The sequence below is a fragment of the Zea mays genome, chromosome 7, assembly GCF_902167145.1.
Source record: "Zea mays cultivar B73 chromosome 7, Zm-B73-REFERENCE-NAM-5.0, whole genome shotgun sequence".
Lineage (NCBI taxonomy): Eukaryota > Viridiplantae > Streptophyta > Magnoliopsida > Poales > Poaceae > Zea > Zea mays.
Window position 1 is genome coordinate 26794471 of NC_050102.1, and position 16396 is coordinate 26810866.

Here is a 16396-nt window from a genome sequence, read left to right on the forward strand (position 1 = left end):
ATATATGGATACTAAACACTCCTTGAGAAGAACACCCCCACCCACACGATGACACGACCTTAACGTTTTATAGGATAGTGCCACATATGTGCAGCCGGCCGAGACATGAAATGTTCAGAGCAACGTAATGTAACCGCAGGAGCAAAGCCGAGATAGATGCCCACGAGCTGCCGCGGCCGGTCCCGGCGCCGTACGCGTACGGCACGTCTCGAGCACCATCAGTCAGCTGTCAGTTGTCACCACCGCGCGCGCGCGCACGGCAGGGTAGGAGCATGAACGAAGTTGCCGGCGGGCACGGCGTGCGTCGACGTCGACGATAGCAGAGTTTAGCTCCCGCGGTGGACTACACGAATGGTTTTTCTGTCCAGGGTCGGGTGGGCGCGGGAGGGAGAGGGACCGAACCGAGGGCGAGGGAGGAGGTGAAGAGGACGAGGGGTCGCGGTCGCCGCTGCTGTTTTGGACACGAGCGAGCGGCGGGCAGAGGCGCCAGGGCCAGGGAGGATGGGGATTGGCTTCTCATGTGCTTCCAAATTTTAGTACAGTACTCTGTGTCTCTGAGCGGCTTGACCTGCCATTCGCCATCGCGCGGCAGATGGCAGTGTCTAAGGGGGGGCTGGCGTCCTCCAGTCCTTGTCCTCCTCCTCCTCCGTCGTCGTCTCTCCCACTACTCTCCCCCCACCCCTCCCTGTCGCTGCTGTGCTCCTGTTTCCGCTGCATGCATAGGGATGAAAACGGGATGGGTACCCGGAACGGGTATCGAAAATCTCGGGTCGGATACGGGTACCCGGAACTCGGGTACCCGTTTTTCTTTTTCTGCATAATATAGTTATAAAATCATAACTTTTACATATGAAATCGGATGAAGATAAAGTTTATATGAAAATTGTAGAGCTTGAAGAGATCTATGACTTTGTAATACATAAATTTTTTGTTTAAACAATATTTAAATGATTTAATTGTATTTTGATGATTTTCTATGACAAGAAATTAATAATACTTAAATAGCCTCAAAAAATCGTGAAATTTTACGGAGATACAACATATGTCCATATGTAACCATAAAAAATATTTGGATCATAAGATCTATAAGATGCCCACGTTTCTTTCTTTTCACTTTCACTTATTTGTATGAGTTACATGTGAAATTAGTGTAAGTATCCATGTTTCAACATAACCAGTACTTCACTTTATCATTTTCACACGAGGACTTGAGTTATCTTCATATAAAATGTTTATTAGTTTTTGTAACTTATTTGCAATTTTTTAGTGAAACTAGAATATTTTATGAATTTTAAATATTGCGGTGTTGGTTCTACAATGTCCTTGTGATAAACAACATTGAACTGTATGATGTCAATTTTTACCGGTTTCCTTTCTTACATCTGATCTATCATATACATGATTATGTATTGCTTAACTTATGGATGGTTGGACAATTAATATCATCGGATAAACTACCCGACAATTATCCGGTACCTACCCGAGTAGTATCCGTTATCCGTTTCTTACCCGTCCGGATTATTGCCCGGTCTCGTCCTGTATCCGTCCCGAATCTTAACTACCCGTATCCGGTCTCGTATCCGAGAGAAATACATTAGGGTAGGATACGGGATGACCCTGTATCCGGCTATATCCGTCCCGTTTTCATCCCTATGCATGCATCAGACTAGCCGCAGCGGTGCACGCTGTACCTCCCCCTCCCCTTGCATGCGGCGCGTAGGGGGCACCCTATGGCCGCAGCGGTGCCCCTACAGCGTCCCCTACGTGTCGGTCCCCTTCTCTCTCCCCCCAGATCTAGTGTGTCACTGTTCATCACCCTAAACACTGTGCTGTGGATCCACGAGTAATTGTTAGTAGATAAAAAATTGATAGTTGATATAGAAAATGATATTAGTAGATAAAAAATTGATAGTTGATATAGAAAATGATATTTTATAGTGGTAGTGGGGTATAAGGGGAGTATTTAGGGGGAACCGCTGCGGGAGATGAAAAAATAGGGGAAAAAATGGGGGGAAAAGTGATATAAGAAGAAAAATTTAGGGGTAACCGTTGCGGATAGCAATGCCCGGTGTCTATGGGGGGGGGGGGGGGGGAGGTGATACGTAGAGAGCTTTGAAGAAAGTTACCATGACGCTGCCACTGCCAGCTAGCCACACTCCCCTGGGCTGGCCGGGCTCCTCCCTCCCTCCTCCAGTGTCCAGTTGTCACTGGATGATACTACCCTCTGCCCGGCTGGGGCTGATGCCCGATGGCCTGTCGCCGCCTGTGGCTTGAGTCTGAGCAGCGGACTTGGACAAAAGCTTTCCATCCCTTGCTTGTAGTGCGGCTGCCTGCCGGCCCCCCTCTGGCGCCTGCCTCTATCACCCTGACCACTGCTCAGTTGCAACCCAAGAACCCATGCGGCCATGCTGCTGGGGCCTGGGGTGCGGGCCGTTTCCTTGGTCGCTTCCCCTTGGCCCGACGACTGCTTGGAGGAGGAAAAAAGTTGGAATCACTGCTCTGCATGCATATATGCTCCTCGCTCTTCTCCTCTACGTACCCTACCCGTCCCTACTTCGCCTCTCTCACCTCGCCTTCCTCGGTCCGATCCTACAAAGAATGGAGGTATAAAAACAGTTCACATCAGGTGAATGGTATTCATATTTATGATTGCGATTTAATTCAATATGAAAAAATACATTTTATCGCTAATTTTATCGTATCTATTTAATACTGTAAATATTGATATTTTTTTATCTATAAAACTTTAGATACTTAAGCATATCTACAGTCTATCAGCTGCAGCCTGCAGCGACGCCCCCTGACGACACGGAGGCAGGAAGCGCCTAGAGCCACCACGACTGCACAGTGGGAGGCGCGGTCGCGTGCTCGCCGGCCGTAGAAAGCGCGGAGGCGGGAGGTGCCTGGAGCCATGTGTGCTTGCCGGAAGGGGCGCCACACGAGAAGCGGTGGTTGCGATGCCAAGGAGTTGTGGGGCGACAACTCGACGAAAAGGGCGAAGCGGTGGGGCATGGACTCCATCTCCATCCTCGTCGTCGATGAGGTTTGGGGGGATTTTGGTGAGAGACGAGCAGCCGAGCCGGCTTAACTGCTTGGTTCCTCTTCCTCCCCCGCTTCCCCCTCCCACACGATGGAGAGAGTAGGCGCCGAGACCGACGAGGACGGGGGGCGGAGGGGGAGTCGCCGAGGACAGGGGGCGACGAGGGGCGTCAGGCGGGGGCGGGCGTGGAGCGAGGCGTCGAAGACGGGGAGAACGAGAACACGCGGCGCGACGAGCAGAGGATGGGGGCTGGATCGAAACTTCTGGGGTCGCGATGAATTCGGGCCGGGGAAGCAGGATCGGGGCACACGATACGAGGCGTGGGATAAGACGACTGGTGTGTGTGGATCGAACGGCTGAGATTACAAAACGACATAACGGACGTCTGGGATTGCAGAACGGTAGGCTATCCTTATAACTTAATATATATATATATATATATATATATATATATATATATATATATATATATATATATATATATATAATTTTTAGAGTTGCATCAGCGTGAAAGGATCAATTAAACTTTGCCACAGAACCGCCAAATATTTTTGCCTGATAGTCTGGAAAGTATCTTTCCAGTATCATAAATAAATAAAGGAAAAAAAGTTTGGAGAGCAAACAAACCCGGCTCTCTCACTTGGGTGCTGTTTGGTTCAAGAAATGTAACGCAAATGGTAATGATAATGGTTTACATTCGATTAATGGCGGTAATAAATTTGAATAGGCTAGTATCAATTTTTAGTATGGTATCTGATTACGGTTGGACTAAAACAAACATGATTTAACGTTATCGGTCACCCATTGCGTTACAAATATATGAACCAAACGGCACATTACTTCAAGGCCGACGGGCTATCTCACTGATAGTGATAGGAACAGAACCCGTGCATATTTCAGTCGTCGCTCGCGGAGCCGTGGCGCATCGCGACTCAGGCACTCACCGACCGCGGATATGGCCCCGCCGCCATGGCCTCTCCTTGCGACTTCCCTCCTCCTCATCCTATTCCACCACTCGCCTCGCGCCGCGGTGGCGTTTCCGCCGTCTCTGGGCGACAGCCTCCTGGGCGCCGCCCGCGCGCCGGGTTTCGCGGCTTGGCTGCGCGGCTTGCGGCGCCGCATCCACGAGCGCCCCGAGCTCGCCTTCCAGGAGCACCGCACCAGCGAGCTCGTCCGCGACGAGCTCGACGCGATCGGGGTGCCGTACGCGTGGCCCGTCGCGCAGACGGGCGTCGTGGCGACCATCGCCGGCGGCAGCGATGGCCCCGTCGTCGCGCTCCGAGCCGACATGGACGCGCTACCCTTGCAGGTCCGTATACTTCTCGATCGTGAGTTGGTTGGGTTGGGTTGGGTTGGGATGGATCGAGCACGTGTTTCGTTCGCTTCGGTTTTTCCCTTGCATAAAGTCCAAATTTTCTGTTTGTGTTATGGTCCTGTATCTAACTATTTCCGTCCTTTTGTGTCGTTGTACTCCCGTTCGGTTTCATCCCGAAAGGATAATTGATTAAATAACCTAAAAATTAAATGCTGTACAGTCTCATCGTACCTCTGTTTTTAAAGAACCGATGCAATCATGCAAGCAATTCGATTGGGCTCATGACAAGTGCACACTTCGCAATAATTTCTTGTCCATGCCTCGATGTCGATGGTGGTGCCTGCTCTCATAGTCTGAAACTATCATGTCTATAGTTCGTGTTTGGTTTCACAAGTTTTTGGGATTTCCGTCCGGTTTTTCCGGACTGTCCTGTGCGTTGAGATGCCTTGTTCTGATAATACCAACGACACTCCATCCAATAACACCAAAGAAGCATCAAACTCGCCATTATAAATTATTCGTTATCAAACCCATATCTCATATATCTACTGGGATATGCACTATATATATACGAGATTATTTAAACTAATTAATAAGTGGGTGCGTTAATTAGTTAGACTAGACCAGAACCTGGGACTAGTTAAATATAAGGCAAAAGATTGAGACCAAGTAATTATTCGCTGTGTGCAAAATGAATCTCTTCTCAGTTGGAAGAGGAGGGTGAGATATTGTCATGCAGGGACGTCCATTTGCTCGGAGGAGTGCATCAACCTCATGGAAGCTACTCCGAGTGCCAGCCCTCCATGAATCCAAGCAAACCAACAGCTACCGATCTCGGCAAAACGCGGATGTTGTCAGATGATAGGTACTACCAAAGGTCATGTCGGCACAACAGCGTTGCGCACGACTGATAGCTACTAGCTGGACCTTTCTTAGTGCTGATGTGTCTTAGAGCACAACATGGTTTAGAGGGTGTTTGAATGTACTAAAACTAATAGTTAGTGACTAAAATTAGTTGACACATCTAAACACTCTAGCTAATAGCTTAGCTATTTTTGGTAAATTAGTTAATAGTTATGTAGTTATTTGTTAGCTAGCTAATTTCACTAACAATTTTTAGCTAACTAACTATTATTAGTTCTAGTGCATTCAAACACTAACTTAACTTGTCAAATAAGAATATTATATGGTCAACCCGGGACCTTGCTGAACTAACCACAAGGCTATACCTGAAGAGGTAGGTGACGCCTCCTCCACATGTGACTGGCTCTAGGCCGCGCCTCTAGCTAGCGTGTGAGATGGCTGAGCCGATTTTGGAGGGCCTAGGCCAATCTCAATGTTTAGATCACTATTGGACTCGTGTTTTTTTGCCGAGTGTCTCGGACATTCGGCAAAGTCCGTTTTATATTCGGCAAATCCTTTATTAAGTGTTACACTCGACAGACATTTTATCAGTAAAAGGTTCTTTGTTGAGTATTTTTTCGGACACTCGACATAGACTTTGCCGAGTGTCGAAAAGCACTCGGCAAAGAAAATCATTCGGCAAATTAAGAATCGCAAAACAAAAACAGCAATATATTTTTTTAAATTACGGGAACAACTCTCCAACCACTACCCTATTACCATACACATTGCACTATCATTTTTTACTATTATTTTAAATCAATCAAATTTACATGTTTTATGAATAGTATGAGATTCGAACTCGCAACCTCTCTCTCACATATACCCTCTTCTACCACTATACTACAACATCAATTGTGTCTATATTACGTTTTCATTCATCATTTCCTATAACAAACCAAGAGTAATTTGATTATTTGAGGCACTAAATGAATTCATTTGAAAATGTGACCAACTATAAAGTTGCATAACTTTTCAAGATCTATAAGTTTTATTTTGATAGTTTCTACATCCGAGGCCGTTTACAAAATTTGAATTTCAAAATTGAAAACTTTACACAAACTTTTCAATGATAAAATAATTTCAAATCAAAAAATTGTCAATTACAAAGTTTTATTATGTTTCAAGACTTACAACTTTTTATTTTGGTAGTTTTTCCATCCGATGTAGTTTAAAATATTCAAATTTTAAAATTCAAACATAGTTTTGCATGATAAGATGATTAAAAACCAAAACATTGTCAACTACAAAGTTTTATAACTTTTCAAGACCTACAACTTTTGTGTTGGTGGTTTTTCGATTCGACGTCATTTTCAAAATATAAATTTTATTTTTTTTAAATTCAAAGGTAGTTTTCGTTGACAAGATGACTTCAAATGAAAAGGTTGCCAACTACAAAATTCTATAACTTCTCAAGATCTTATTAAAAAATTTATTTTGATTGTTTGGCCATTTGTTCATCTCATATGATGGTTCTAACATTATTAAAAAATCTTGTACATCTCTTTTGTAGATTCATAAACTACGAGAGAGATATGTTTTATGAACAAATTTACTTTTATTTTGTCATATGAAAAAATGATCAAAATATAAATTGTATATCTTGATGAGTTATATAAATTTGTAGTTGAAAACTTTTTCATTTGAATTAATTTACTGATTTAAAATGTGATTTTTAAATTGTCTTTGCCTAGTGTCCAAAATAAAACACTCGATAAAGAAACTCTTTGACGAGTGTCAAAAATAAAACACTCGGCAAACACTCTTTGCCAAGTGTAAAAACACTCGGCAAAGAAACTCTTTGCCGAGTGTCAAAAATAAAACACTCGGCAAAGAGTTTCTTTGCCGAGTGTTTTTTTACCGAGGGTTTTTTGCTTGACGCTCGGTAAATCATTTGACACTCGGCAAAGAGCCGAATTCCGGTAGTGGACCCTTAATTTTTTGTATTGTCAATAAATATAGTAAACTAGCTCAAGTGAGAATAAAACTTAGATTATTAAACAATTTCAGATTATATTTAGTTTTAGTGTCTCAAAATAAATAACTTTGTCAAGTATTTCTTAAAGCAAAATATGTGAGAATAATTTTCAGATCAATGTTTTTCAATATATCCTTCTCGATAGAACATGTATCTAAGTTATTTAATCTTTCCTGTGATATAGTTGACCTCAAATAAAATTTTCAATAATTTTAACTTTGAGAAAGTTCTTTCAGCTGTGCCTATGGTCTCACATAATCAGAAATACAGAAATGCATATACAAATCTTAATGAGGAGAAGATCAGACAGGCTGGTTTGGTATTAGGCTTTTCCAATGGAGATTTTATTTCAGTTTCATCACTATTTCTCAAACTAGAGTGAACTACTCCATCCACGTGTTCAATCAAAGGAACTGAGACATTGCTTGATAGAAGAAAAAGACTTTTGAGTTAGCGAAAAGAAAATCCTCCTCAACGGATCAAACAATACTACCGTACCCGTCGACGCCGAAGTAATATCGATCGAACCTATTCCACTCGCACTGACACTATAGAGAGCTTCCACCTTTCAAGCTGTCTTGCCTTTACCCTGAGAAGTAGCACTTGGGGCCTCACGGATGAGAATCCAATTTCCACAAAATTGCATTGTTTGCTTTTTCACATACATAAGTCGAGTGCACGAGGAGATAGGGACGATACCCTACGCACCCTCTCTAAAGCAGTGAACTCAATAGCGCAATTCCTGTTTTTTTGTTTTCTCTCTCTTCTATTTTGAATATTAAAATATGCTCTTTGGAGCCGGGAAATAAGATCGGTACTTGAATAAAGAGATATAGATAGAGATAGTAAGTTTTCCATTCATTTAGGTTGGCGGAAGGATAGCGATTTTTTTCATACAGCTCGGGACAACCATTATTACAGGGGTCAAAGACCAACGAATGGCTTGGGTACTACTTTCATCACTTATTGCTAGGATAGGACTTTCCTTACCAGAAAAACAAGGCGCGAAGCGATGCCGCCCTCTTGGTTTTGATTTCCTCACAAGTATATCTTCATTAAATAGATCGCCATATAAGCAAATTTCATGACATTGCAAAAAAAATAATAAAAGAGATAGAGACTTTTATCTAGATGAAACTTAGGATACATGATTTTATTCGCAAAAACTGATATAGTACTTTTAAAACTGTACAGTAAAATTCCATAGTGAGAACCGTCTTTGAAAAAAATTTGGGCCCTCTAGTTGCTTGGGCCCTAGACGATCGCCCCTCTCGCCCAGGCCAGAGCCGGCCCTGCTCAATTGAGAGCAACTGCTATCCTGGCTACAACAAAAGATGAAGAGAAGGGCTGAAGGGGAGTAATAGGGATGTAGGTCTTTTTTCTCTTGTTTTTTTTTTTCATTTTGCCTCTATAATTATGAGTAATCCCTTATACTTCACCCATCTTGGTGACTTGTCGGTTATTCTTGTGGAGCAAGGTTTTTAGTTCTATGGCCTGTTTGGTTTCTTTAGTTCGAGGACTAAAGTTTAGTTTGTACTTTGATTGATTTTATGAATTAAAAGTGTTTAGAACTCATTAAATGACTTGAAAGAAGACAAAAATGGTTGTTACCATTCTTCGGCACTACCTATCTCCCACGGCACCGGAAATAAATGAAGACCAACCGGTGGAATCAATATGGTTTATTTCCTTTTAGTCATCCTCGAGAGACTAGGGACTAAAACAATTTAGTTAGTCCCTCCTTTAATCTCACTGCTTGCTAATTTAGGGACTACATAAGATAAATATAAGGACTAATCTTTAGTCCCTAAACTAAACAGGCCTTCACTGCGCTTCTAGCGTATGAATGTACTCTTTTGTTATTAATCTAGTTGGCTTTGCCAGATCTTTTTTTCAAAGAAACAATTTGGAAACATCTTGGATGGATGTAATGCGTCTTGTGGCACATGAAGCGACAACCCATATGTTAAAACGCTCTTGCTAGGTTATTACATTAAGGGTTTGTTTGGTTTTAGTGACTAATTTTTAGTTCCCGTATTTTAGTACTTTTAGTCTCTAAATTGATAAACATAGGGACTAAAACATTTTAGTCCCTAGTCTCTTAAAAGGTGACCAAGTAAACGGTCTATTTTAGGGTCCCTATCCGGCTATCCCTCCTTTATTTGTGTTGTCCCAATTCCCAAATGAAGAAGGGTGGTTAGTTGAAGGGTAATATGGTTTTTAGGTGTTTTAATGAATGTTGATCACTTTTAGTCTTTGAAACTAAATATATTAGAAACTAAAGTTTAGTCCCAAGAAACCAAACAGTTTCTAACTCTACCTTTCTTATCGCTAGTGTTTCTCTCTCTCGAATAAATGTGGTATGGCTTCTGCGCTCTCTCTTGTCTGAAACACGGTCTCTGCCAATTGGTTTGTGGCGATTCATTTGGCAGGAATTGGTAGACTGGGAACACAAGAGCAAGGAGAGTGGAAAGATGCATGCTTGTGGACATGATGCTCACACCACGATGCTTCTTGGGGCAGCTAAATTGCTTCATGCTCGGAAGGATGATCTGAAGGTACTGTATGTATAAGCAGAACTTGTGAGCTAGCTTGAGTTCAGTGTCTTCCACTCTTTCTTGGAGCGATTAGAGTCCGTTTAGTAAAAAAACAAGATATGTTTGTTGTCCTTAACCGTTTGCCATTTACTCGATAAAACACTTAGCAAACTGTTTTTTTGGTCCTGATCTCTAGGGTACCGTGAAGCTTGTCTTCCAGCCAGGCGAAGAAGGCTACGGCGGCGCTTACCATGTTCTCAGAGAAGGTGTCCTGGATGACGTGTCTGCCATTTTCGGCTTGCATGTGGATCCAGGACTTCCCGTAGGCACCGTTTCGTCCAGGCCAGGGCCGTTTCTAGCAGCAGCAGGTAGATTTCGGGTGACGGTCACTGGAAAAGGAGGACATGCTGCAGGGCCGCAGGATGCTGTGGATCCCATTGTTGCAGCATCCTCTGCCATCGTCAGCCTTCAGCTTCTTGTTGCCCGCGAAATTGATCCCCTCCAGGCTGCAGTATGTAATCTATCCCCCAGCTGACCATGCTTCCATAGTAGCTTTGCCTTTGCAGTTGCAGCCTTCCTTGCGTGTCTTAATTTGTTCCCTTGCAGCCTACATTATTGTAATCCCAGATGTTGCTCTGATAATAGCATGATCTCCTCTTTTGCTGCCACTGTCAGGTGGTCTCGGTTACGTTCATGAAAGGAGGTGATGCTTACAACGTCATTCCAGAGTCAGCATCCTTCGGCGGGACCTTCAGGAGCTTGACAACAGAAGGCTTTTCGTATCTCATGAAGAGGATCAAAGAGGTAACCATACCGATGAAGGAAGCACTCATATCTATTTCTCCACCAATGTGTTGTGCAGTGGATCAGTCCAGATTTAAAACAGCATACAAAAATGATATATTTATATACCTCTAATCGAAGATCATAGAAGGTCATGCCGCCGTCCACCGCTGCACCGCCGCCGTCGACTTCATGCAGGAGAAGCTCCGCCCGTACCCAGCCACCGTGAACGACGAAGGGATGTACCGTCACGCCAGAGAAGTGGCAGAGGCCATGCTTGGGCAGGACAAGGTGAGTGTAGGCGCGCAGATGATGGGCGCCGAGGATTTCTCCTTCTACGCGGAGAAGTTTGCAGGGGCGTTCTTCATGATCGGAGTCCGCAACAAGAGCATGGAGGAGGCGATGCGTCCTCTCCACTCCCCGTACTTCGTGATAGATGAGGACGTGCTGCCTGTAGGAGCTGCCTTCCACTCTGCAGTAGCGATGGAGTACCTGAACAAATACTCAACGACCCGGCAAACTGAGCTGCTGCGCATTGAGCTGTGATAGATTATTGCGCTTGTAATAAGGGTTACGAGGCCGAGGTTATGTTGCACAAAAGAACGTTTGCATTGTGCCCATAGAATAAATACAGTTTCTCCTTGCTCTATGTTTTCATACACCAATTTGTTAGAACTTAGGGTTAGAACTTAACATGATCGCTATTCTCCCTCCGTCTAAAATATAAGTTCGTATATATGTCTATATTTATTATCATTCATTCGGATAGTAAAAAGAGGACAAAAAAACTATATTTTGAGACCGAAAGTACAAAATTATAGTTTAGTAGATCCCAGATTTATCTTCATTAACAAAAGAGGTGGCAATCGGACCATATTAGTATCAATTAGCAAGGACTTGTGCTTGCTAGGAAAAGACCTGATGCATAGAAGTTGTGAAGCTGGATCCCTTAAGGCTTGTTTGTGATTGGGTGGTATTCAGTCGATTTAAATCAATAGTAAGTTAAAATTAATTTTAATATATTCTAATATATTTTAATTCACATAAAATTGATATAACTAAATAAGACCTTAATCACGAACGATCTTTCCATTACTATTCTCTACTATACTTAAAGCATCAGTTTCAACGGTCCTCTTGCGCCATCTTTTACAAAAAAGTTCCTATATTTCTTCCAAATCAACTCAGCGTAAAACATTTCTTCCAAATCAACTCAGCATAAAATATTAAAAAGCGGTGCAGGAGGTAGGGTTTAAACCCACACTCTGATGGAAGAAGGGTGAGAGAATTAGGCAAAGCTGTCTAACCAGTAAAAAACATCATGCTCAGGTGTTTATAATATTTAATATAAATTGTACATATGTATATATATGATTTTTTGTAAAATAAAAAATAATCGTGTCGAGCCGAGGCTACGGCCCAAGCGCCGCACGTCGCTCGTGCCGGATTGGCTCAGACACTATTAAATGGGTCGTGCCTCGGGCCGGCTCGCCAGACACGACCCATTTGGTCATCTATATCTCTACTATACTTAAAGCATCAGTTTCAACGGTCGTCCTGCGTCATCTTTTTACAAAAAGTGCCTACATTTCTTCCAAATCAACTGAGCATTGGCTCAGACACTATTAAATGGGTCGTGCTTCGGGCCGGCTCGCGAGACACAACCCATTTGGCCATCTATATCTCTACTATACTGAAAGCATCAGTTTTAACGGTCGTCCTGCGTCATCTTTTTTACAAAAAGTGACTACATTTCTTCCAAATCAACTCAGCATAAAATGTTAAAAAGTGGTGCAAGATGTGGAGTTTGAACCCACACCTTGATGGAAGAAGGGTGGAATACACTGGGGAAAGTTGTCTAACCAGTAGAACATTATGCTCAGGTGTTAATAATATTGAATATAAATTATACATATGTATATATGATTTTTTGTAAAATAAAAAAAATAATCGTGTCGAACCGAGCCAGCACTACGGCCCAAGCACCGCACGACGCTCGTGCCGGGTTGGCCCAGGCACTATTAAATGGGTCATGCCTTGGGCTGGGCTCGCAAGACACGGCCTATTTGGCCATCTATATCTATATTATACTTAAAGCACTAGTTCCAACGGTCGTCCCGCGTCATCTTTTTATAAAAAAGTCCCTACATTTCTTCCAAATCAACTCAGCGTAAAATGTTAAAAAGCGGTGCAGGAGGTGGGGTTTGGAACCCTCACCCTGATGGAAGAAGGGTGGGACACACTGGGCGAAGCTGTCTAACCAGTTGTCGGCGTTTCGGACCCGGGAGGTCCCTGGACCGACGAGTAAATTTGTCGCTGCGTGCCCCTGCCCAGATGGGTTGGCGCTGGAACACAAGGGGGAAAATGCGGCTCGTATTATCTCGCACCAGGGGGGTGTGCTCATAGTAGGGGTTACAAGCGTTCGCGAGAGAGAGAGAGAGTGAGCCTGTTCATTAGCTCGTTCCCCCGCGCGACCCTCTCGCATGAAGGCCCTGGACCTCCCTTTTATAGATGCAAGGAGAGGGTCCAGGTGTACAATAGGGGGTGTAGCTATGCGCTAACGTGTCTGGCAGAGAGGTGCCTGAGCCCTGTGTACATGCCAACGTGGCTATCGGAGAAGTGCTTGATCCCTGAGTAGGCGATAACGTGGCCGTCGGAGAAGCGCCTGAGCCCTGTAGAAGCACAGCTGTCGGTGCTGCTGGGATCCTGCTGACGTCTCCTTGCTTCCGTAGGGGGCTGAGAACCACCGTCGTCATGGACGCACGCTAGGAGCCATCATTACCTGTTACCGGGACGAGCCAGATGGGACGCCGGTCTTGTTCCCTCGTAGCCTGAGCTAGCTAGGGGAGGGTAATGATGTATCCCTTGTGGCGCGGTCGGTCCGAGCACAAGGTCGGGCGAGGCGGGGACTTCTCCTGAGGCCGAGGCCGAGGCCGAGGTTGGGCGAGGACGCGATTCCTCCCGAGGCTGAGGCTGAGGCCGAGTCTTGGGGTCGGGCGAGGCGGAGACCTCCTCCCGAGGCCGAGGCCTAAGGTCGGGCGAGGCGGAGCTTCCTATTGCGCCCGAGGCTGAACTTGTTGTGGTCAGCCTTGCCCGGGTGGCTGGCACAGCAGTCGGAGCGGGGTGAGCGGTGCTGTTTTCCTGTCAGATCGGTCAGTGAAAGGGAGAAGTGACTGTGGTCACTTTGACCTTGCCGACTGAGGCGCGCGTGTCAGGATAAGGTGTCAGACGATCCTCGCATTGAATGCGCCTGCGATACGGTCGGTTGGAGAGGCGATTTGGCCAAGGTTGCTTCTCGACGAAGCCTGCCCGAGCTGGGCCTCAGGCGTGCCGAGGGTGCGCCCACTGCCTGAGGAGGCCCTCGGGGGAGACGTAACTTCGTCCGGGACTACAGTTCCCGCCCGAGGCTAGGCTCGGGCGAGGAGAGATCGCGTCCCTTGGGTAGACGAAGCCTTGACCTGAACCGTGCCCATCAGTCTTTGCGGTTCGTGCTGAGGGTGGTTACCAGCCGTGTTTCGGACTGTTGGGGGTACCCCTAATTACGGTACCCGACAGTAGCCCCCGAGCCTCGAAGGGAGTGTTGGTACTCGCTTGGAGGCTTTGCCGCACTTTTTTGCGAGGGGACCAACCTTTCTTGGTTATACTTTATTTCGGTGGGTGCGCGCGAGCGCACCCGCCGGGTGTAGCCCCCGAGGCCTCGGAGGAGTGGTTTGACTCCTCTGAGGTCTTAATGCCCTTCGTGATGCCTTGGCCGGCCTGGTTGTTCCCTCATGCGACCTGATTGTAGCCCGGGTGCATGGTCAGGTTCCGAGTTTTTAGGCTGGTTTGTTGACGCTGTCAACGGTTTGGCCGTAGCCGGGTTGCGAGAGCAGCCCCCGAGCCTCTACACGGAGCAAGAGGACGATCAAGGACTGTCTCGACTTTTATTATACGCCCCTTCGTCGCCTTTCCGCAAGGAGGAAGGGGGGGGGGGGGGAAAGCGCCATGTTGCCCTCGGAGGGCGCCGAACATGGAATCTCCAGTGAGTTGCTAACGGGTGATCCGAGTGGACGCCCGTGCCCCGTTCGATAAGGGTCGGCTAGTGGCCCACAGGCGCGCTCCAAAAGTACCTGCAGGTGATTTGCCGGACCCGGACCCGTTCGAAGGGTCCGAGGGCTCGATGCCTCCCTCTGGTGGGATTCCGTTACAAAATCGCTCCTGCTGGTCTCGGAAATGTCCTAAGGTACCTTGGGAGCGTAGCCCGAGCCTCGGCCATGTAACAGACGTACCTAGAGTCATCCCTCACTCTGCGTGCTCTAGGGCGGCTGTCGAACTCTTTCGAGGGGCCAGCCTTCGAACCCCTGATCAGTAGTGGGCGCGGAGCCCGAGTGCTCTGAGGCGGCTGTCGAACCCTTCCGAGGGGCCAACCTTCGAACCCCTGATCAGTAATGAGCTTGAAGCCCGAGTGCTCTAGGGCGGCTGTCGAACACTTCCGAGGGGCCTGCCTTCGAACCCCTAATCAGTAGGAGGGCTCGGGGCCCGCTTCCTTCGCGGAGAAGGACCCCTTTCGAAATATCCCCTTTCCCGGTCCCTGTAGCAAGAGAGAGAAAGGGGAAGAGGAAAAGGATATGAATTTAAACGGTGTGGCGCACCTTTTTTGACGCGGTCATCATGGCGGAGGTGAAACGACGTCCTCTTCACCTGCCAAAGGTGTCGCTTGCCCTGCCGAGGAGTTAATGCGACGGGACGGGCGATTCGCAGGGCGGCCGTTGCGCGTGCTCGAGTCGTTCGAGGAACGGGCGTTTTACCTTCGAATTTGAATTTCGCGGCGAGTTCGGGCGAAGTTTTGAATAGATCTCGCCCGGGCCTTTATATACCTAGAAGAGGGGCCAGCGGTGGTTCTTTACCCTGCCATTTACGCTCGCCTTCTGCTTTGGTTTTCGCAACCTAAGAGAATAGCCGGGGAAAAGAAAACCGCGCACTTCATCCCCTCCGCCTCCATCACCTTCGTTCGGCGATGGCTGATAAGGTGACCGTCGTCCCGCCGTGCGACCCGTGGCCTTCCTCCACCGTCATCGTGGGGGATCTGGAGGCCCTTGTCACCGATGGTTTGCTCCGTCCCCTCTTCAGTGGGCCGCAGCCGGAGTGGATGGTCCCGAGCGAGGCCGATCCAACTCCACCGCCGGGGTATGTGGTCAGCTTTATCCCCTTCCATGAGCAGGGGTTCGGAGTGCCAGCGAGCCGCTTCATGCGGGCGCTCCTGCACTACTACGGGGTGGAGCTGCATAACTTCAACCCCAACTCCATCGCGCAAGCGACCATCTTCGCAGCGGTTTGCGAGGGTTTCTTGGGGATTGACCCTCACTGGGATCTGTGGACCCATCTCTTTTCCGCGGAGCTCTTCGCCTCGACGACAGAGGTGAAGGAGGTCCGCATGGCGGTGCGGGCCAGAGGCTGCACCCTCCAGCTGAGGCCAGGGCGCATGCAACAGTACATCCCCGCCACCCTCGTGTCTTCGAACAAGGGGTGGCGGCGCCAGTGGTTTTATCTTCGGAACGACGACGGGAGGCTCCCGTCGTTTTCTCAACAAGTGGTGACCGCCGCCGGCACTAACTGGCGCTGGGGGGCCACGCGCGAGAAGCAGGAGAAGTTCCAGTCTCTTCTAGATGCCTTGCAGAAGTTAAGAGATGATGGACTCTCTGCCGCGGGGGTTGTTGCCGCCATCCATCGCCGGAGGGTGCTTCCTTTGGCAGAGCGGCGGTTGCCGCTTTCAGAGATGAAGTCGGGGGTTGATTTGGAGGGCTCGCAGATGTCCTCGGCTTCCCTCTCCGCCGACGACCTCCGCAGGCGGGTAGCGGGTA

The 16396-nt window shown here is 47.0% G+C and overlaps 1 protein-coding gene across 1 annotated transcript; it reads left to right on the forward strand.

Moving 5' to 3' along the window:
* The first annotated feature begins 3971 nt into the window (after window positions 1–3971).
* LOC100274355 (IAA-amino acid hydrolase ILR1) lies at window positions 3972–11198 on the forward strand. The gene is made up of 5 exons (NM_001148715.1): window positions 3972–4349; window positions 9669–9794; window positions 9970–10284; window positions 10449–10577; window positions 10698–11198. Exons 1-5 carry the CDS (start codon window positions 3996–3998, stop codon window positions 11100–11102), a joined length of 1329 nt encoding a protein of 442 aa, NP_001142187.1. The 5' UTR covers window positions 3972–3995; the 3' UTR covers window positions 11103–11198.
* Window positions 11199–16396: the final 5198 nt, after the last annotated feature.